Below are 22,755 nucleotides of genomic sequence, written 5' to 3' on the forward strand. Positions count from 1 at the left end.
AAGCTCCAGTGACACATAACTCCGCTCAGGACCCCCTTGTCCTACAACTTCTTGAGGAAGTAAACAAGTTGAAGGCTGAACGTCAGGCTGAAATACCTGACTGGAACCAACCCAGGCCTGGCCCTCTTACAAGGAGGATCCTCAACACCCCCCTTCAAGCAAAGACAAAGCAAAAGCTTGGCTTGCAACTTTATACTGGAAAAGAGGACCCGATTGAGCACCTTAACCTCTTTGAGTCCACCATGGCATACCGGATGCACACCGACGAAGAACGATGTCTTCTCTTCCCCTCCACCCTGTCTAGTGGAGCTCTAAATTGGTATTGTCGTCTTACACCTGAGACGGTAGACTCATTTGAGGAATTGAGGAAACTATTTGTTTCCCAACACATTTTCCAAACCGATCGCTTGCACTCTGCAGATGACTTGTACACTATCCGCCAGAAGCCAGACGAGTCATTACGTATGTATGCTGGCCGCTTCAGCCATGAATACTCCCGGTGTGCCGAGGCAGACGACAAGACTGCCCTCAAAGCCTTCACGGCAGGCCTACGTGATTGTTTCTTTAAATACATGATCAATGCCAATACTTGGAAGACTTACTCTGAGGTGATGGCGCAGGCTTATAACCATGCCTCCGCCGAGGCAAAGACATATCAGGAGAAACCCCCTACAACCATCCTTTATCAACAAGTGGGAGGTGGAAGCCAGACTCACCTAAATGAGAATACCTCGACTTTCCAAACAGCAGTGGCACCTCCCCATGCCTTGCATAATGCTTCACCGAATCAACAGACATATCAATTTCAAGGCAAGAGGAAGGATTTCCATCCTCACCACTCTCCTTTCAGTAAAAAGAGTAAGGGACACTATCCCGATAACCAAGGGTATCGCCACAATAACGCTCGCCCCCAGGCAGTCAATGCAGTGGGTCAAACCCGCGTCAAGATACCCCCTACCCCAAGGTATGAGACATACACGCCCTTGAATGCCACATGCGCGGCCATTTACCCCAGCATAACTCACCTGATACCAAAGCCAAAGCCGAGGCACCCAGATTACACGCCCCCGAATAACGCGGGCATGTTTTGTTGCTACCATGAGCATAACGGCCATGATAGCGAGAAATGTATCATCCTCCGTGATCGTATTGAAGCTTTGGCACGAGAAGGAAAAATTGATCAATTCCTTCTTCACCCTCAAAGGGATAACCGTAACCAACGCCAGGTGAATGTCATATATTCCATAAGCGGCGGCACACCCATATCTGAATCTTCCAATAGGGCCATGAAAAACAGTGAACGAAGTCTGAGGCCTGGTCACCAAGTGTTTCACGTGGAAGACATCAGGGGAGGGAAGTATCAAAAACCTAACTGGGATCCGATATGTTTCTACCCTGAGGAAGAAAGAGGCATCATCTACCCTCATAACGACCCATTGATCGTGGAGGCTCACATAGCCAACTTTGATGTTCGACGAATCCTCGTAGACACAGGGGCTTCGGTCAATATCATGTTTGCCGAAGCTTTCAGGGCACTCAGTGTAGCTGAACACTTGCTCGATCGCTCGATTTCTCCTCTGATAAGCTTCTCCGGTGATATCGTGCAACCCTTAGGGAGCATACATTTACCCTTTACTATTGGTACAGGCCCTTACACGGCTACCATTACCACTAACTTCCTAGTGGTTGACTGCCCAACGGCATACAATGTCATCTTTGGGCGCACAGGCATCAATGATCTCAAGGCTATGGTATCCACGCATATGCTGTTGATGAAATTTCCAACCCCCCATGGCAATGGCTACATCAGAGGAGATCAGCTTAGTGCACGATCATGTTACAACACTTCAGTTAAGCAACAACACTTGCCCGGACCCAAGGAAACCCTGTCTGTACATGACCAAGTCACAAAGACCAGCCTAGATGAAGCGAACTTGGATCTTCCTGATAGCAACAATCAACCCGATGATCCTCGAGATGACTCTTTCACCCAGCAAGCCCAACCTGCTGAAGAGTTGGAGAAGGTACCTATCTCAAGAGATTATCCAGATCGCATGGTGAAGATTGGCACCACATTGTCACCACCCCTTCGGTTAGCATTGATATCTTTTTTGAAAGAGAACACTGAAGTCTTCGCCTGGTCATACAAGGACATGCCAGGCATCTCTCCCGATGTCATCTGTCATCGTTTGAGTATTGACCCCAAGATCAAGCCGGTGAGACAGAAGCGAAGATCTTATGACGCTGAACGATACGAGGCAATGAAAGCAGAAGTTGAAAAACTCAAAGGCATAGGCTTTGTCCGCGAAGTCAATTACCCGACATGGGTAGCAAATGTGGTCCTTGTTAAGAAAAATCCGACCAAAGAAAGTCTTTTGCTTCAAAAGGTCTTGTGGAGAATGTGTGTTGACTACACCGACCTAAACAAAGGGTGTCCGAAAGATAGCTTCCATCTTCCTCTTATTGACAGACTTATAGACTCTACGGCCGGGTGTGAACTCCTGAGCTTCATGGATGCTTACTCAGGATACAACCAAATCCTCATGAACCCTTCGGATCAAGAACACACAGCCTTCACTACCGACAGAGGACTATACTGCTATAAAGTCATGCCTTTCGGCCTAAAGAATGCAGGAGCGACTTATCAGAGACTAGTCAACTCAATGTTCGCCGAGCAGATTGGGAAGAGCATGGAAGTTTACGTTGATGATATGTTAGTCAAGAGCAAACATGCTGACCAACACATCACCAACCTATCTGAAACTTTCACTATTTTGAAGAGGTATCGAATGAGGTTAAACCCCAACAAATGTGCCTTCGGCGTAGGCTCTGGCAAATTCTTAGGTTTCATGATTAGCCAACGAGGCATTGAAGCTAATCCCGAGAAGATCAAAGCAATCCTCGACATGAAGGAACCGGTAACTTCAAAGGACATCCAGAGCCTTACTGGCAAGGTGGCAGCCTTAACCAGGTTCATTTCTAAGGCCACAGACAAATGTGCTCCCTTTTTTAAAGCACTTAAGGGAAGTAGGAAGTACATTACATGGACTGATGAATGTGCCGAGGCATTCAAAAACCTCAAGGAGTACATGAGTAAAGCCCCTCTACTCTCCAAGCCCGAGGTAGGAGACATTCTCATTATCTACCTATCGGTATCAGCTTCAGCCGTAAGTTCCGTTCTCATTCGAAAGGATGGGAATATTGAGCGACCTGTCTACTACGCTAGCAAAGCCTTACAAGATGCGGAGACACGGTACTCTAACATTGAGAAATTGGCTCTGGCATTGGTCATGTCTGCTCGAAAACTCAGCCCTTACTTCCAAGCGCACTCCATCATCGTGCTTACAAATTATCCTCTTCGACAGATACTCCAAAGTCCTGACACTTCAGGGCGAATGATCAAATGGGCAATAGCGTTGGGTGAGTTTGACATCTCCTACCAACCAAAGCCAGCTGAGAAGGGCCAAGCAGTGGCAGACTTCATTGCCGACTTCACATATCCGGTTGACATTGCTTCTACACCTGAAGCAGTGGCTTCATTACCCTCGGAAGCTCAGAAAGTAGAATCAACGACCTCAGCATGGAGTCTGTATGTTGATGGCTCATCCAACCAACAAGGCTGTGGAGCGGGACTAGTCTTGACTACGCCCGACAAAGTAGCAATGGAGTATGCTCTTCGTTTCAAATTCAAGGCATCAAACAATGAGGCCGAGTATGAAGCCCTTCTAGCAGGATTACGTTTGGCCAAACACCTCGGGGTTAAACAAATTGATATTTTCAGTGACTCCCAATTAGTGGTCAACCAGGTTACCAACAACTTTGATGCTAAGGACAGCTCCATGGCAGCATATCTTGCGCAAACACAACTTTTGCTCAAGCACTTCCACTACCAGATCACCCAAGTTCCTCGAGCGGCAAACAGTCATGCAGACGCCCTGGCTCGCCTCGCCTCAGCTGTGGAAGACAAGATTGGAAGAAAAATTCATGTCGAACTGTTGGCAACACCAAGCACCATGGCCGCAGAAGTATGCAACTTACAACAGGGGGATAGTTGGATCACCCCGATCTATAATTTCCTTGCTCATGGCACCCTCCCAAATGATAAAGTCCAGGCTAAGCAAATTCGATACAAGTCTACCCGCTACCTGATCATCAATGATCAACTCTATAAGCGAGGTTTTAGCTTGCCATACTTAAGGTGTCTTACGTCTGCCGAGGCGGAAATCGTCCTTCGGGAAATACATGAGGGAGTCTGTGGAGATCATGCTGGATCTCGATCCCTAGCACACAAGACTTTTCGCCAAGGATATTACTGGCCAACACTCCACCAGGATGCCATCAAAGTATCCCGCTCATGTGACAAATGTCAACGATATGCGACTATTCCTCATTCCCCTCCAGAGCCTCTTACTCCTATGATCAGCCCTTGGCCCTTCGCCCAGTGGGGACTTGATTTGATCGGCCCAATGCCGGCAGGGAAGGGCAAAGTCTGTTACGCAGTCGTTGCAGTGGACTACTTCACAAAGTGGGCCGAAGTAGAACCCTTGGCAACCATTACTGAGGCAAAGATAGAAGACTTCGTGTGGAAGAACATCCTTTGTAGATTCGGCATTCCCAATGCGATAGTCACTGACAATGGGCGACAGTTCGACAACAAGAAGTTCAGGTTGTTCTGCTCTAAGTTCAACATTAACTTATGCTTTGCCTCTCCAGCTCATCCCCAGTCTAATGGACAAGTTGAGGCCATCAACAAAATAATCAAGCGCACTTTGAAAACCAGCTTGGACAAAGCTAAAGGCTGTTGGCCAGAATTTGTACCCCAAGTTCTTTGGTCATATCGCACTTCATATCAGACTTCAACAGGAGAAACTCCATTCTCACTTGCCTTTGGCACAGAGGCAGTTGTCCCTGTTGAGCTCGAGCAAGCAACATTCCGAGTCCAGAACTACATTCAAAGTGAAAATGACAAACAACTCACCCTCAACTTGGATTTAGTCGAGGAACACAGAAACCAAGCTCACTTGAGGAATATCGCCTACAAGCAGCGCATCTCCAACTATTATGACTCTAGGGTCAAGCCTCGTTCTTTCAAAATAGGAGACTGGGTCTTAAAGAAAAGATTACTCTGCGACAGAGTCCCGAGTGAAGGCACACTTAGTCCAAACTGGGATGGACCGTATGAAGTCATTGGCATCAGTCGCCCTGGCTCTTACACACTTAGAAGCTCCGATGGCAAGACCCTTGGCCATCCATGGAACGCTGATCACTTGAAGTACTACTACAAATAGACTCACGATGTACAAGTGTTGAGCTATAGCCGTTCGGCATCCTATGTAATGAAGGCCATTTGGCAATGAATTCAATAAAGAGGTAATTTAGCCAACTCAGCCCTCACTCTTTTACATTCATAGCAAGCGATGCCGGAACCCTTCTCAATCAGAAAGCAATCCGTCTTCCACAGTCACTACAAAACAAGCAAATGAAGACCGTGTCAAGCGCCAAAAAAAAAAAAAAAAAAAAAAAAAACAGCTTCATCCAAAAAGCTTCACCCGAAAAGCTTCACCTCCAAAGCTTCACCCACAAAGCTTCACCTAAAAAGCTTCACCCACAAAGCTTCACCCAAAAAAAAAACTTCACCCGAAAAGCTTCACTTAAAAAAGCTTCACCTACAAAGCTTCACCTAAAAAAGCTTCACCTAGAAAGCTCCCTCTACATACTTTCACCATCAAAGCTTCACCATCAAAGCTTCACCTAGAAAGCTTCATCTACAAAGCTTCATCTACAAAGCTTCACCATCAAAGCTTCACCTAGAAAGCTTCAACACTAAAGCTTCACCTACAAAGCTTCAACACAAAACCTTGCTCCAAATAAACAAATTTTGTTCACAAAACCCAAGATGCCCTTGAACTTGTACAAAAACACTTGGGTAAACATAAACATTTTTTGTTTTACACCCACAAGGGCCCAAAATTTTCCTTCTTATTTATTCACTTATATATGTTCCCAAACATATTATAATAGATCCAACAACAAGCCAAAGTCCCAAGTTTCATAATGGACAAAAGTACAAGCAATTCATCAATAATGAAGGTGCTACAAAAATTGGAATCTGCCCCAAAATAGAAATCCAACCCAAGAGACTTTTTCTCTCTCTTCCTCTTCCGCCTCCTTTCATCTATCAAATTTCTGCAACCTCTGCTCTTCTCCAATGGAGCTGAATTTTAGACACCCTATAGTTCTTGAGCATATGAACAACTTTCAAGAAGGAACCATTTCTGTTTGAGCGACGGAAATTACAGTGTTGAAGCTCCAAACATGATAGTCGGCTTCTTGCAGATTTCGAAGCTGTTGTGATGTTTCGAAGATCTGGAAATATTTAACCGTTAGTTCATCCTGAATTTTTGATATGTTATGAAAGAGTTGATGAGGAACAACTTCAATGAAGAAAGCATACTGATCTGAACAAGAGAAAATGGAGTTTCGAAGCTCACAACAAATCTGACGGGTTGACAGAAAAATAATAACCAGTCATTCATCATACCTGGATTTCTGGAGTTATACTGCTCCGAGGGATCTCAAATTTGGATATGTTGTAGTTCACGAGCTGAGGAACAACTTCAATGAAGAAAGCATACTGATCTGAACAAGAGAAAATGGAGTTTCGAAGCTCACAACAAATCTGACGGGTTGACAGAAAAATAATAACCAGTCATTCATCATACCTGGATTTCTGGAGTTATACTGCTCCGAGGGATCTCAAATTTGGATATGTTGTAGTTCACAAGCTGAGGAACAACTTCAATGAAGAAAGCATGCTGATCTGAGCAAGAGAAAATAGAGTTTCAAAGCTCACAACAAATCTGACGGGTTGACAGACAAATGATAAACAGTCACTCATCATACCTGGATTTCTGGAGTTATACTGCTCTGAGGGACCTCAAATTTGGATATGTTGTAGTTCACAAGTTAAGGAACAACTTCGATGAAGAAAGTATGTTGATCTGAACAAGAGAAAATGGAGTTTCGAAGCTCACAACAAGTCTGACGGATTAACAGAACATTGATGAACAGTTACTCATCATACTTGAATTTCTGAAGTTGTACTACTCCGATGGATCTCAAATTTGGATATGTTGTAGTTCACAAGATAAGGAAAAACTTTCATGAAGACCACTTTGCAATCTGAGCTATAGAGAAAGGTGTTATCTTGCATCCACTCAGGCTGATTAGTGGAAACGAAAAGCAATTCCACCAAAGAAAAGATGAAAAAGAGAGAAAAGCTACTAATTGCACTTGATCTTGTCTAGTCAATAGCATGCAGCATCAAACACACAAAAGTTGGAAATATTTTTAGATAAAGCATATACGAATGTGTGACATCGAAACAAGGATTCGTTACTTTGACAAATTAGTAACACGCGAGACACCTCATTCGGCAACTCTCTTCGCCTGAAGACTTGGGGGACTCCCACCATATGCTACTGCACCTTGATACTCGGCAGTCTCACAACCACTCAGTGACTTGGATTTTTCAAGTCTCCAACCGAGAAGTTTTCCTCACTCGGGAAATTAAGGGAACACTACCTCAAACTACATGCTTCACTCACAAAGCTTCAACAATACAGGTTTCAACAAAAGCAAAAATTCAAAGAACTTTATGAAGAAGGCTTTGGTGTATTTAACACAATATGTTGAAATGAAGCAAATCTTATTTATTAATATTTTCGATAAGCCACAAATATGTACATATACATGAGTCAAAATAAACAAACAAAAGGGAGCCTTCACAAAGGTTGCTTAGGGGAAGTCTCAGCAGTCGGTAGAGCCCCAGAAAGAGAAAGCACCGGAGGGTGGTTATCCGGAGCCTCAGTACTTGACAAAACCCCAGAAGGAGGAGGCATTGGAGGTTCATCATTTGAAGCTTCATTACCAGGTACAGCCCCAGAGGACGAAGGCAATAAATGCCTTTGGAACAAACCCACAAACCGCTGATGATCAAGTAAAACCTTACCATCAGATTCCTTCATCTGGTCAAGCTTCCTCTTCATGTTTGTAGCATAGTCATGGGCGAGCCGGTGCAACTGCTTATTCTCATGCTTGAGCCCTCTAATCTCCTGTTTGAGACTCATCACTTCAGCAGCCAATGATTCAACTTGGCGGGTTCTAGCAAATAGGCGTTGGGCCATATTAGACACAGAACCTGCACACTGAACACTAAGAGCCAGAGAGTCCTTAACAGCCAACTCATCAGACCGTTTGGAAAGTAGTCTATTATCTTTGGGAGTGAGAAGGTTCCTGGCCACCACTGCAGCGGTCATATCATTCTTCATCACAGAATCCCCAACGGTAAGAGGACCAGTAGGGGATATGAAGGATGGGCGCCATATGTAGTCTGGAGAAGGCGTGGCTGTCTCTTCTCCAAGGTTCAAGTCAAAACGACGGTCGGAGGGTCCAGACATTTTCAAATGTGTTGAAGAAGGAAGAGGTCAAACAAATCAAGATCTTAGAAGTGCAAGAAATGAGCTTCTACTGGTAGAGATTCAAGTGTGCTGTGGAACTTAATGTCAGCCTCTATAAAAATCTGCACTCGACGGAGCTTCAGAAATCGAAGAGGCGTTTGCTTTCTCAAAAGCTAGGCTGCTCAAAGACCACGAGGGCCGATCTCAGAAATCGAAGAGGCGTTTGCTTTCTCAAAAGCTGGGCTGCTCAGAGACCACGAGGGCCGATCTCAGAAATCGAAGAAGCACCTGCTTTTTCAGCCTCGTCAGCACCTGTCACATGCACAATCAGCTTTGCGGAAATTACGGGCACTCTGTCGAAGATTTCTGGTGAAGTAGAAAGCACGTGAATCTTACTGTTCAATCACCGCTCTCCATATGCACCATCAACTCCTCGGGTACCACATATAACTTTGTCAAAGATCTCTGACAAAGTTTAGGCACGAGAATTTCGAAGTTCCAGCTACCCTACTATTACCCATAAGGGTAAAGGAACAGCACCACTGCTTAACAACTGGAAAGTCCCTATGTGTGTCGACCTCCGTGTTTTGCGGCAAGACAGGTTGGCAAGAACGTCCAACCTTTACTCACATTCGAGAAAAGACTCCCAACATAATTACTTTCTCAAAAACCGGAGTAGCACCGCTTTCCGAATCTCGAGAGTCAGATCCTCGACGGGATTGCTTGTTCGAAAACCGAAGAGGCACAACTCTCAGAACTTCGAGAGCCAGATTTCCTTAGATAAAGCTTGTCTGTAATCTTCACACGTAATATCAGCTTTCCAGATACCACATACCACTTTTTCAAAGTGCTCTGACAAAATTAAAACACGTGAAGCTGGCAGCTCCCACTACATTGCTGTGACCAAGAAGGGTAAAGGAATAGCATTACTACTTGTTATTGGGAAATCCCTATATACATTGACCTCCCTCCTCAACGGACAGGCAAACCTGCAAAAATGCTCAACCCTTTCTCGCGTTCGAAAATGCACCCTCAACATAACCTCTCGAAATACTCAGCTTTATTTCCCCCCGATAATACCTCAGCAAATAAGCCACACCAAGAACAAGAGTATCTCATATCATCAGGGTCGAAAGCAAGAGTATCCCATATCATGCTTTCTCCCTGTCTTTGTCTTTGTCCTTGTCCACACCTGCAGGACAAGGAGAAAGAGAGCAGTCAGTCGGAACCTGAAATCAAACCTCCACTTTGGAACTGACTGCCTGGAGCCTTTGCCTGGTTGCTTACTTAGCATTGCTCTCGAGTACTCATCCTCAACTGCTGTCAAGGTCACGAATTCCACCGGCAAATACCTCATGACAGTTGATCAGATATTGGCTCTTTACACTGAAGCTGCCAAGCGTGGATGAGTCACTATGAAGGAATGTTCTGAAGGACCATTTAAATGCAAAGGTTGCACACCACTTCTGCCATGCAAAAGATTGAAGCAGAAGGTTCAACGGTGAGCTGAAACAGATCACTACAGCACGACACATTTCCATACCACATTCATTATTCCGTCAACAGCAAAAGTATCCCATATCATCAAGGTCGAACGTACTCTAGATTTGATGGACTTGTTTTGACCCTCAAATTTTTGAATCGGCCTTATACTCTGAAGGGCACCAGAAAACCCTCCAGCACAGTTCAAGAATAAGCCTGTGGAAAGTTACTTCTTCAAAAGCAAAAGTATCTCATATCATCTCTTATCCATTTGCTTCTCCTTATCCTGGCAGTTGAATGAGAGACAAGGAGAAGGAGAACAATCAACCGGAAGCCGAAGTCAAACCTCTGATCCTGGGTTGCTTACTTGGAAGTTTGACTGCTTACCTTGTCTGTCACCTCTTTCGGCAGATCTCCTAGCTCGGCGACTTGGGGGACTCCTACTATAGGGTTTGTATCACACTTGACTAAGCCCGAAACTACAACTAAGCTTCAAGTGAAATTGATACATTACCTTGTGCGTCAACATCAGCTAAATACACCATTCCCGGATGGAGGAAAGGTACTTCCAGAGAAGGGCAGATGAAGATCAGACCACACTTCGGTACTTAGAAGTTTCGTGATTACTCAAGGGATTGGATCTTGCAAGTCCCCAACCGAGGAGTTTCCCTCACTCGGGAACTTAGGGGAGCACTGTTTGTACCATACTTGACCAATCCCGAAACTACCGAGCACCGGCCAACGCTATACTGTCAAGGACCCAGAAGAGTTCCCCTCCGACCAGGAGGCCAATCACTACTCGACACGTGTCAAGATTAGAAGCCAATCAGAGCGCAGCACGTGTCGACATCAAGAACCAATCATAACATGACACATGTCAATGTGACAAAGCTACAAGTTTTTCTATAAATAGGGGTCATTCCCCCACAATATGGCCTAATGCCATTTTGTGTTAAATCATTCACAAGAACTCACTAAATTGAGAGCTTGATCCTTTGTACTTGTGTAAGCCCTTCACTACTAATAAGAACTCCTCTACTCCGTGGACGTAGCCAATCTGGGTGAACCACGTACATCCTGTGTTTGCTTCTCTGTCTCTATTCATTTACGTACTTATCCTCACTAGTGACCGAAGCAACCAAGCGAAGGTCACAAAACCTGACACTTTCTGTTGTACCAAAGTCTTCGCTGATTTTGTGCATCAACAAAGCTGACAAACATTGTGAGTGTAGAAAATATGTAGTAATTAATAAAAGAAGTTTAAACACACCATAATCATTTATATATAATGAATTAGTACAATATTTTACACTTTATACATTGAATGGTAAGATACATGAGTGACTTATTACCCTTTATTTTTTTTATTTAAGAATTATATGGTTGTGGGGGTTTTATTTAAAATTTATATTGAAGATGCTCTTAAATTATGTAAAATTGTGATCGAAAACAATAATTTATAATTTATATAAGATATATATATACACACACAATATATATATATTCCACTTTATAAACCGTCCACCTCACCTTGCTCTTTTCCATCACCCATCCACCTTGTGTGGTTTTCATGAAAAAACGACGGACTTGAATGCAATATTATTCGTTCCTTCAAAGGCACCAAGGAACGAAAAATTGAGCTCAAAACTGGAATTCATCCTTACAAACATCTGAAGAAACAAGAAGGAAAGCAAATTTGACTGCACAGATTCTTCTTTCATAATATATTGTGATGAAAACATATTACAGGTAAAAGGGTTAATAAAGGAAACAGAACGATCAAAAGATAAACTTTCACACAAAGTTTTTGAGCATTTCTCTCACTTCTTCAAGCACAAGCCATGCTTTATGTCCCCCAATCACTTCTGCTTTGTACTCTCCATCTTTCCATACCTGCAATTACATTTAACAAACCATTTACAACAGTTTAGCTATGTCGTTTAACACTATCACAAAACTTTTACTGCACAGTAGAAAATCTCACCTGAATTGTAGGCATTTTCTGAGAAAACGGAAACACGAAAAAAAAAAATCAATAATATGGTGAATAATGCAAGGATAGAAGTTCATGAGGACGGGCTTACACCTCGTAGTACGTGACAGTGATATCTCAAATAAATAATGTGATAGTAGTGTGTTTTAATGTTCTCACGTGACATTGTATTATTAGTCTGAGATGTCACAGTGGCGTATTAAGGGTGTAAGAAAGTCTCTTTCGAAATGCAAATAGACATACAGAGATATTTCCACGCTTTACTAGAGCTTGAGGTACTTTGTTGACATCAACATAGTAGAATTTGATCCTGTTGTGTTGTGTACATAGAAATGCCGTTACAGTATGGTTCATAATATTGAAGAGTTTTATTTTTGCAAAGAGAGAGAGAGAAAGAGTTACTTGGTGTCATATTCAGCAGCGAATTTCTCCAATTTAGGCTTCAAATAGATGCATTTGCGGCACCAAGATGCCATCCTGTCACAGAAATGGAAGAGGGAAAACTATGTTCAGGTCACCAAAGTTTGTAATAAAAAAAGTTAGTTTGCTTAAATTTTCAGTTTACAAGCTACCAACTAACTCGTGCTCGAATCTCCTTTCTCAATGACAACTAAACGATAAATTCTGTTTAGACTCGCTCAGAAGTGAGTAACTTGCCATGATAAAGATGAAATATTACAAATGTATGCAAGTAGCTTTTGTGACTAGCATCCAACTAAACCTCATTGGCTTCTATAGATAAGAGAGGGAATGTGAAAAGTAAGTGGCCAACCATGCATCCAATCATCTAAGACAAAACGAGAGAGAGAGAAAGAGAGAGAGAGAGAGAGAGAGAGAGAGAGAGAGAGACCAATCAATGACAACTGGCAGAGAGCTCTCCTGTGCATGGCTAAGAATCTGATCAAGCTGATGACAGTCATTGATTGCTTCCAACTCCACAACCGTGGGACTCCAGGTATCCGTATCCCAAAAGGCCTCAACTTTCAAGTCCCTCTTCAACGTCTTGTTGCCATCTCTGTTTCTGTCCATAAACCCTAATCCAGAAGCTTTTGGCAACAACAGCAAACCGCCGCCATTGCTCCAGAACTGTGGCTGTTGGTCTCTGTGACTGTGATGGACTTTTCTGCTACACAGAACGTGAGAATTGGCTGCCAAAACAGACATCTTACTCCTATTTGCTCTGCTATAATAATCAACAATTACAAAGAAGAAGAAGAAGAAAACATAAGACTTTTGATTCGGAGGAAGTGGGATGTTCAGGATGATGGGTCAGAAAATGGTGGGTATTATGTTGGCTAGCTAGCTACTTGAGTATTTGGAGCTGAAGTTTGCTTTTTATTTTCATTTTTTGGGGGTTTGTCTTGATTCAATACGGGGAAGAAAGGGTTGACGTTTTTGGAAAGCTTATCGACATGTATGTTCCCCTCAAAATATCTATAGGTGGAGTTGCGTTTGCTGAACCCAATACAATGCCGGCCTATTTGATTCTTATTTGGATTGGACTCATCAAATTATACAAAACGATTCAAATATATTTGTGTCAACGTAGGCAAAGAAATGTTAAGGGAGTCTCTCAAAAGTCATACTCTTTATGAACTCTTTATTGTCTCATAGTTTAATTTCAATCTTTTTATCAATATTATAAAATATTGTGTTAAAAACATAAGGTGACAGAAAGTCCATGCAAAGTCTCACTTTTGAGCGAATCTCCTTAGCATTTTTCATATAGAAGTGTATGATTGTGATGCCTGATGTATACGATTAAATTTTGGAGTAACAATAATACTTTTATAGTATGAATACAAATTTCAAGATGACCATTTTAGAGTACAAATATCAATTTTTTTTTTAAGTGAGATTATAATATATATATATATAGAGTAGTGAATTTTGGTTTTCATTTACTGCTTACATATGAAAATTAGAGATTTTAAAATTCGAAACAATTTTTCTTTTGGTGAGGCCTCATGAAAATGTATACTTTTTCAATATTATAAGTTACACAAATAATTCTTTGTGTGTGTGTTATGACATTTCTTTTGATTTCACTCAACATTGCCAAAATCTCAGAACTAGTCCTGCTAATATATACATACATACATATATATATATATATATATATATATATATATATATATATATATATGTATGTATGTATATATATATGTATATATATATATATATTAGATCGTACCTCTAGATTAGAGATGCAGTACTTCAAGTGTTGGTCATCATTTTATTAATTTTCACAAAGCTTCAACAACAAACTTTAAAAAGATTTTTCTCTTCGTGAATGAGAGATCTTCTCTCTGAGTTTGAGAGCCTTTTATCTCCATGAGTGAGAGCAGTAGCAACACTAAATATTTTTCCTCTTGCCGCCGGCCCTAATTCCGAGTAGGGTCGGTGGCTGCCCTTCCTTCTTCCTCTCCGCTTCCTCTTTTTTCTTTTTCTAGTGTTTTTCGCTGCTTTCCTTCCTATTTTGCTTTCCCTTTACACCCCAATTTTCACAGGTATATCTTGCTGCCCAGAGATCAAATCATTCATCCATCCATATACATGTTCTTATTTTGGCTTCTACCGATTCCATCTTTGTTCCGATCTGCAATCAATTTTAACCATGAAGTGATGCGGTCTTCAACTGGAAAGGTGCGTAGAGTTCCGGCATTCACACCGGCTCGGGTGGTGTCTGGCATTTTGATATGATCTATAATTAGTGATTAGCTTAATCACTATTAAGGGTTTAATTCTTGGGATTATTAGGCTTATTCCTATTTAGTGGAGTTTGTTATAATTGCTAGCTGGCATGAGGAGTCATGACTGGTATAAGAGCACTAGCTCTGAGTATTGTAAGGAGAATAGAATTTTACAAAACAAATCAATACAAAAATATCGGAGCTCTGCTCCTTCTATCTTCTTCCTTCCTTCTCTTCTATGTGTAATAGTTAAGGTTTGAGTTAGGGTTTGAGATTTGGGTTCATAACAATGGTATCACCCATATCGATTCCTGGATTCCCTTCTGTGCACACCCGTCGATCCGCTGCTACTTGCGACTCTGCCTTGGAGTCTCGTCTTGATGTCGTGGAGGCTTCCTTGGTGGCTCTCATCGCCTCTTTACCTTCCCTCATCGCCATTGAGTACGCCAAGGCCTTCGACAATGTCTTCGATGCCTCTTTTGAAAAATTTCGTCGGGGAATGCTTTCTCGAGGTGCCGCGGTAGGCATCTCTGCCCCTCTTGCCATTAATCATCATGTGTCTCCTGCGATTGAGCCTATCTAGCTACCTCGGAGCCCAATCGCAGCTTATTCCGTCGGCAATCCAAGCTCCACCGCTGCTCTCATCTTCACCGTTGTTGCGAGCACTGGCAACTTCGGCCGTCAAGCCACACTCGAAGTACCCCGCTGCAGCTATAGTTTCATTTACGGAATCGAAGACGGGAATTCATACTTCGATGATGACCTCTGCTCCGCCACTACTCCATGAGCACCCGTTCTCTGATACTACGAAAACTGGACCTGAGGTAGTTCTTAATTTGAGTATCATTTTAGCAACTCCGGAGGCTACATTCCCTTCTCTTTTGACTGATTACTACGGTGCATACCTGAAAGATAAATTTGGATGGGTTAATTGGTATCTTGTGGGTAAATTTGTGAAGAAAAATTTATATGCATTGGATCTGTTTGATGCAATGTCTAAGAGACAGAATGACAATATGCTCATTCAGCCACTGGTTCACAGTATTGAAGTTCTCCATCTCGACTTTATTGCCATCCAGCTCCATTATTTTGACTTAAATTGCTACCTTGGTTTTGAATATGGAAGTACAATTGCTTTAGGTAGAGTTTTTGCTTGTTCATCTAGTTTTAGTCAGAAGCCTATGTTTGGAGCATTTGGGTCCAATCTTGCTCAAACAAGTCCTTTTGAAAGTCCAACTCAAACATCACAGGCAGCATTTGGGGGTAGTATTAGGGGTGGGTTCAAAAAACCGAAAACCGAAAAAAACCGAAAACCAAACCGGACCGAGGCCGAAAAAAACCGAACCAAAAAAAAAACCGAACCGAAACTGTCAAACCGAACCGAACCGAATCTGGTCAGTTCGGTTTCGGTTTTTGAAGTTCGGAAACCGAACCGAACCGATATAAATATTTATTTATTTATTTTCAATATTATAAATATTTTAGTCATACAATCATAACAAAACATAACTCGTTGCCAAGTTGGTTTCTGTGAAGCTTTTCAAACTGCAAGGCATGGGTTCGAACCCTCATGCCTTTAGGATTTTAGAAAATTTTTTAAATTTTTTTTGAGAAATCTACAAAACCCTTTTAACCCTAGCCAGCCACAGCAGCCACACCTTTTATTTTTTTTCATTCTTCTCTTCTCTCTCTCGTGTTAAATTCTTTAACCCTAGGCAGCCACAGCCGCCGCAACACCCTTTAACCCAGTAACCCTCTCTCTCGGTCTTCAACTTCAATCACTCTCTGTGAGAAAATCTTCAAGACCAAGTGCGCTCAGTGCCATACCGTCGACTCGTCGAGAAAGGCACCGGTCACAAGCAGGGTAATTTCATCTTCTCTCCCTTCACTGAACCTTGTTTTTCCTTTTATTTTTTAGCTTTTGATTTCGATGATTTATTGATTTTTGTTTGGATCTGACAATTATAATCCCTTTTTTGCATTTGGTTTTTGGATTTGTGTATTTGGATATTTGTTTCAATTGTTATTTGGATTACTGATTCGATCTCTGCTACGTGCCTCTTTCGAGGTCGTTCCCGTCATCTCACGTCGTCTCGCCCCCAGCTCCGTCTACCGCAGCCCCCAACTCTACCGGAAACTAGTTGAATAATAAGTGTTTCCGTTTACTGAAGATATTGTGTAACGCAGAGTGCAAAGGCGAATCTTAATGTGGAGCAAGTTTTCTTTTCGATAGCAAGAGACATAAAGCAACGGCTTGCAGATACCGACACTAGGGCTGAGGTATTTCATTTGCTTTCCTGGTTTTGTATTAAAAAGATACAATCTAAATTTATTTTTTCGAAACTCGCTTGTTCAAGGATTTGAATGACTTTGGTTTTGTTCCGGCGTTGTAGGTTTGGCTGAGTCAAATGGTTATATATACATTGAGGCAAATGGTGGTCTAAATTAGCAAAGGACTTCAGTAAGTTTGACTCCTCGTCTTGTTGATCAGTGGATGAATTTCTGTATGACACAGTTATACATACAAATGTCCTTGGCCTTTTGTTTAAGTTCTAAAAGGGTAGGTGGGGGTGAAGTTGGTTGGTTCTATTATATGTTTCAGTCTGTTTGAACACTGGAAATAATGTTTTTATTGTCATAAAGGTGCAAAATTTGTGATTGTTAATTCATAAGCTGAAGGAAAATTATGTTTGTTTATGCTCAGGGGTCGTCAAAGGCAGGAAATCGTGATTGGATATCGCGATTCATGGTCTTCACCTCTGGTGTTTGTTGGATTGCTGGTTCATGGTCGCCGGAGCTTGCTTCGAAGGCAGCAAGGGAACTAAGCAGCTAGGCAGCTAGGCTTTCAGTTTTTTTCTTTCTTTTTCGGGCTTAACCCTTGGGTTGGGTTGTTGTGCTGGCCCATTTTTTTGTTTGTGTTTAGTTGTGGGCTTTTGATATGTATGTAAGTTTAATGAAAGTTTACATTTTATAAAAAAAATAAAAAATAAAAAATAACCGAACCGGACCGAAACCGAACCGAAAAAAACCGAACAAAAAAAAAACCAAACCGAAAAAAACCGAAAAAAAATTGAACCGAACCGAACCGTTTCAAACCGAACCCAGCCCTAGGTAGTATAATTGGTTCCTCCACGCCAATTGGTGACATGTGTTACTGTAATGGCATTTGGGATAAGGGTGGAGGCTTTAAATTCAACAAAATGCAATTGAAGATGGTCACGAATGATGTTTATGTGAGTGAGATTAATGGGTGGGTCAGCATGTATGAGGTTGGCAAATTGATGATGGTTTTGAATGCAAAGAAAGTGTTTGATGAAATAGCTAAGAGACAAAGCAAGTACGCTGCAGGAAACCTCTTCTATTGAATGACCCCTCTATTGTTGGAAATATGCCCTGAAAGTCAATCTTTGGAAGAAACCATTCAGGACAATTAAATCGATGTATGGATGACTCTTATACATCAAATGGCAATGATACTAATTAGGACTATCACTATAAACGATATATGTCCTAAATAGTGTATCCATGGACAATGGATCGATTGAAGAAGTAATCTAATGATGTTAGACTACAGAGACCTTCTTCACATAACCAAATGTCCAAAAAGGTTCCTGGTCATTGGATTGTCGGAGGGATACTGACAATGCGAAGACCGGTACATACTATGTCCGCTTCAATTGGAAGGATGGAAAGTCTCATCCCATTCGTGTTGTGACACTAAGGCAAGTATGTAGGTGCTCATTAAGGGAATGAGTTCACTGAACACAATCGAACGAGAGTACTTGCATGGAGGTCTACTCACATGTCAAGCAAGTAACTCTAATGGTTGGAATAATGTAAGTAGTCATTTGACCTGAGGCATCGTCGTTGTCTTGTGGTAAGTACTTAATCTTTGATTATGTCAAAAGTCACTCTATCAGAATGTCAACGGCATAGTTGGGGTTAAGCCACTTAGTCATGAAGGCAAGTGTATGCGCAACAAGGAATCTCTAATCCTCGATAAGAGAGGAAGAATACTCTAAGATATGATTCGGGAATCTTCGGCCGAAGTATCGAGCGTAATAAAGGAAAGCGTTCCTATACGACTCAATTGAATCATATAAGAAGGAATAATCACATTAGGGGTTTGACATAATATATCCATACCCTAGTAATGTGATTGAGAGTATTGTTTTAGAGAAGGATTAAATTACATTGTAATTCCAACTGAATAGGTTCTCCGAATAAACTTCTACATTAGCTTGGGTAGCTATGACATATGGTTAGATGTCACTCATAGCTTGTGAGTTCTTCTAGATGATTAAATGTAGTCGTCAAAGAAGAAAGGTGAATTAAAATGAAGTTTTAATTCACTAAGTGATTGAATTAAATATAATCAATTGGATTGATGTCAATCACCTCACTGCCTTGCTAATTAGAACCTAAAAGATTGTTAACCAATACACTATTGTAGTGAGTAACTAATGGATGATGGAAATAATTAATTGGATTAATTAAGTGTTGTGATTAATTTAGAAAGTCTAAAGAAATCATAAAAGCGATAAAGATCGTTTTGGGCTTAAAGAAACGTTCAGGTTTAATTGGGCCCATTGGGCCTAAACCCATTGGGCTTTTATTCAAGCATTGAATGACTTGAAATAAATGAAAGCCCAAAGCCCAAACAACACAAAGAGGGCCGGCCATTTTAGGTGTGGAAAGGGTGAGATATTTAGTCAAGTTGTTGGCTAGGTTTCTTATGTCTATATAAGGAACTTTATAGTGATATTGTTCATTAGGGTTTTTGTGTGGTTAAAAACAACAAAGAGGCAAAAGAATATCTCTCCAATAACTACACAAAGGCCGGCCACCTTAGGGTAATTTTACTAACATATCTTTCACCCTTTGGTTATTCCTTCATCCTTCTCACTACTCTAGTGGGTGAGGATCTTTAGAGGTTTCCTACTTTGGAAACTTGAAGAGAACCTAGGAGCACTCATTCTATCAAAGTGGAGGAGGCAATGAGGGAAGCTAGGCTCCAGGAGTTCAAGGAAGGGCTTGGAGGTGGTCCATCCTTGGTCTCAAGTCTAGATCAAGAGGTATAAGACTAAACCTTCACTTTGTTCTTTTCTCTAAAATTTTTATTTGATGCATTATATATAAACCTATGAACCTTGAAGGGGATTTGCATGACTATAGCTTTGTTAATATGTTATAAATGCTTCCGCTGCTTTCGTATATTAAATTTGATTTGTATATGCATGATAGTCATTTAGAAATCCCATCCATGAATCTCATAGATTTCCCTTCATCTGTTTCATAACAAGGTTGTATGCTCTCAGTTTTTCATAACTATGGGTGAATTCTGGAATGGATGAGATCCAGGAGGCAGATTAGTTAACATTCTAGGGATGATACTCTGTTCCAAGCACCAAGAGAACCGTTGTGACAACTACTCTCAAATTTTTATCCCACATCTTGACTTCATCAATCATGTAGTGCATTTTTCTAGTCTACTACAAGTGCTGCAATATGAGAAAGCTACTGTTATCCGTGAAATTGTTTTTGATACTTCAGGGGGTCACCAGTCCTTTATTGGATTACTTCTAAGATCACAAAACACTTTGGAAGTGCTTTATTTGAGGAATGTAGCAGGGCTCAATATGTATCACAAAACGAGGGAGTGGCACGATGATGTCCTTTGGAAGATCAAACGGCTGAATGAGAAGGGAGTGGTATCGGTTATGAACGATACCGAAGGACAAACAAACTATGAAGGTTTTTCTGGTTATATCAGAAAGGGTGATGAACTTGTTATTGATGGTGTAATGGCACACTTTGAAGTCCTTGAAAAATTAGGAAGTGACATGCGTTGTAAGTGCACACACCCTGGTCTATTCCTGCTTCGAGCCAAATTCAGGTTTTGGAGAGATAGGAAGCTTGTGGAGAGGAACTATGAGCTCCCAACTCTGTCTACTAAGGATCGGTCTAACATTGAATTCAGAATCTCTCAAGGAGTTGATTTTATTTTCATGTCATTTGTAAACGAAGCTGAATCTGAGAAGCATTTGAAAAATCACCTCTTTACTAGCAAAAGAATTATTGCTTTAATGCTTTACAAGGGTGGAAGAATTGGTTATGGAAGAGAACATTGCAAAATGCTGCTGGGCAAATGGGGAGTTGTGGATGTAAATAATTATTGCAGTTGTGCTATATATTTGGTGGATTCCGAGATGGTAGATGGCAAATACCTATGTATTACTACAAACTCTCAAGTGGTAAGCTTGAGCATTGTGTATTCTAGGAGGCCTGTGATCCTTGCAGACAAGACCTATACCACCAAGACTGATGCACTGGAAGCTGTTATGCGTGCACTTGTCCATTTTCAAGGATCTCTTACTTTTGTGTACAATTGGTATCAATTGCTCATATTGGCTGTAATGTATACTGCTGATGAGGATTTGGAGTCTATAACCGACACAGAAACTGAATTACAGTCAATGGAGTTTTTGGATAGGTTTGTGAAATGGTGTAAAAACATTAAGATTAAAGATGAAGGTGCAAGAAAGGCTAATGTAGGCATTGCCTACCTCAATTTCCATGACAGTGGAATTATTGTTCTACTTAAACTCAATCTGGGATTATCCTTTCTAAACCTGCATGGGATGTTGTCTACTGCCGCACTTGGGTATCGCAAGATGGTGAATGAGAATCAGAAGCTATACAACATGGTTCAGATTTTGACAGAAGACTTATACACTGCCCAATTAAAGATAAGTAGCTGCACTGGTGATAATGGTTGGAGTATTTCAGATGCTACAATGCATTCAGTTAAGTCTACCACTGATGCCTTCAAGCTCATGAAATTTGGTGAGAGGAATCGTATGGTCAGTTCATCTGCATTCAATAGCTGCAGCAACCGTTCCTATGGTGTCCTAATAGTCCATGTGAAGAGGAAAGATACTTTTGGAGGAACTCTACGCAATTGCCTTCATTTAGTGGACCTTGCGGAAAGCATAAAAGTGGAAACTTCTGGAGTTACAGGAGATAGGAGGAAAGAAGCACAGTATATCAAGAAGTCTCTCCCTTGTTTAGGATATTTTAACACAGCTTTGGCTCAAAAGAATTCTCACACCCCTCACAAAAACAGGAAATTCACACTTATGTTGCAAGACTCGATTGCTGGTTGTTTCAAACAAGTTTTTCAATCCTTCAACCTTGAGGACAAAGTTGTTCTTTAAGGGGGGAATAATGATATGATCTGTAATTAGTGATTAGCTTAATCACTATTAAGGGTTTAATTCTTGGGATTATTAGGCTTATTCCTGTTTAGTGGAGTTTGTTATAATTGCTAGCTGGCATGAGGAGTCATGACTGGTATAAGAGCACTAGCTCTGAGTATTGTAAGGAGAATATAATTTTACAAAACAAATCAATACAAAAATATCGGAGCTCTGCTCCTTCTATCTTCCTCCTTCCTTCTCTTCTATGTGTAATAGTTAAGGTTTGAGTTAGGGTTTGAGATTTGGGTTCATAACACATTTCTGGCAGTGTTGCTCGTGGCGATCCCACGGGCTTCTTTGGTTTCTCTTAATCTGTGGCTGTGATCGGTGAGATGTTATCTATTAAAAGGCCAAATTCATCTTCTTTCCATCTCTAAGGTGTGGGTTCCTGGCGAAAGTTGGTGGTGGAGGCTCATGACCGTAGTGGAGTGCAGTTCCAGTGCTTTCGATGGTGTCTTTGGAAGGAAGCAGTTAGGTTTAGCTTCTGTGCCTTTTTGTTTTGGGCCCAAAACTTTGTTTTGCGCATTTGGGTGACTATTGAGGTCCATTCTTTTGCTTATGTGGTTTTGTATTTAGGTCTCAATTTGTGTAAATAGTTGTGTTGTGTTAATAAAGTAACCTTTAACAGAAAAAAAAAACTTAAAATGAGAAAATGGGTATGCCCATCATGAACCATAAGAAGTAGAAATAAAGTTTGCTGCCACTTAGTACTATGGTCTAGTGATGTTTCTTTTTATTTGTAAGTGAGAGGTCTTATGTACGATTCTCGACCAAGGCGAATTTGAACTACATTATTACTAGTACATTGTGAGGCTAAACTCACATCTCTCCCCTTAGGCCATCTCCAATAGAGATGGCTACAAAGCTAT

At 41.3% G+C, this 22,755-nt stretch overlaps 1 protein-coding gene and 1 long non-coding RNA gene across 4 annotated transcripts; both read right to left on the reverse strand.

The window, feature by feature from the left end:
• Positions 1-5,937: 5,937 nt before the first annotated feature.
• Positions 5,938-7,315, reverse strand: LOC126598501 (uncharacterized). 2 transcript variants are annotated; one of them, XR_007614860.1, is made up of 4 exons: positions 6,904-7,315; positions 6,723-6,820; positions 6,542-6,639; positions 5,938-6,366 (listed from the first exon to the last, which is right to left on the reverse strand). It is a non-coding gene; the product is annotated as an uncharacterized LOC126598501 (long non-coding RNA). The 2 variants fall into 2 exon arrangements; XR_007614861.1 differs by lacking the exon at positions 6,542-6,639 and having other exon boundaries at positions 6,904-7,303.
• Positions 7,316-11,449: 4,134 nt separating this feature from the next.
• Positions 11,450-13,334, reverse strand: LOC126598498 (thioredoxin-like 3-1, chloroplastic). Of its 2 annotated transcripts, XM_050264866.1 has the most exons (6): positions 12,785-13,331; positions 12,337-12,411; positions 12,178-12,244; positions 11,926-11,943; positions 11,766-11,834; positions 11,450-11,611 (listed from the first exon to the last, which is right to left on the reverse strand). In XM_050264866.1, exons 1-6 carry the CDS (start codon positions 13,096-13,098, stop codon positions 11,510-11,512), a joined length of 645 nt encoding a protein of 214 aa, XP_050120823.1. In that variant the 5' UTR covers positions 13,099-13,331; the 3' UTR covers positions 11,450-11,509. The 2 variants fall into 2 exon arrangements, with proteins under 2 accessions (XP_050120823.1, XP_050120824.1); XM_050264867.1 differs by lacking the exon at positions 11,926-11,943 and having other exon boundaries at positions 12,785-13,334.
• Between the last annotated feature and the right edge of the window lie 9,421 nt (positions 13,335-22,755).

Source organism: Malus sylvestris, chromosome 14, assembly GCF_916048215.2.
Source record: "Malus sylvestris chromosome 14, drMalSylv7.2, whole genome shotgun sequence".
NCBI lineage: Eukaryota > Viridiplantae > Streptophyta > Magnoliopsida > Rosales > Rosaceae > Malus > Malus sylvestris.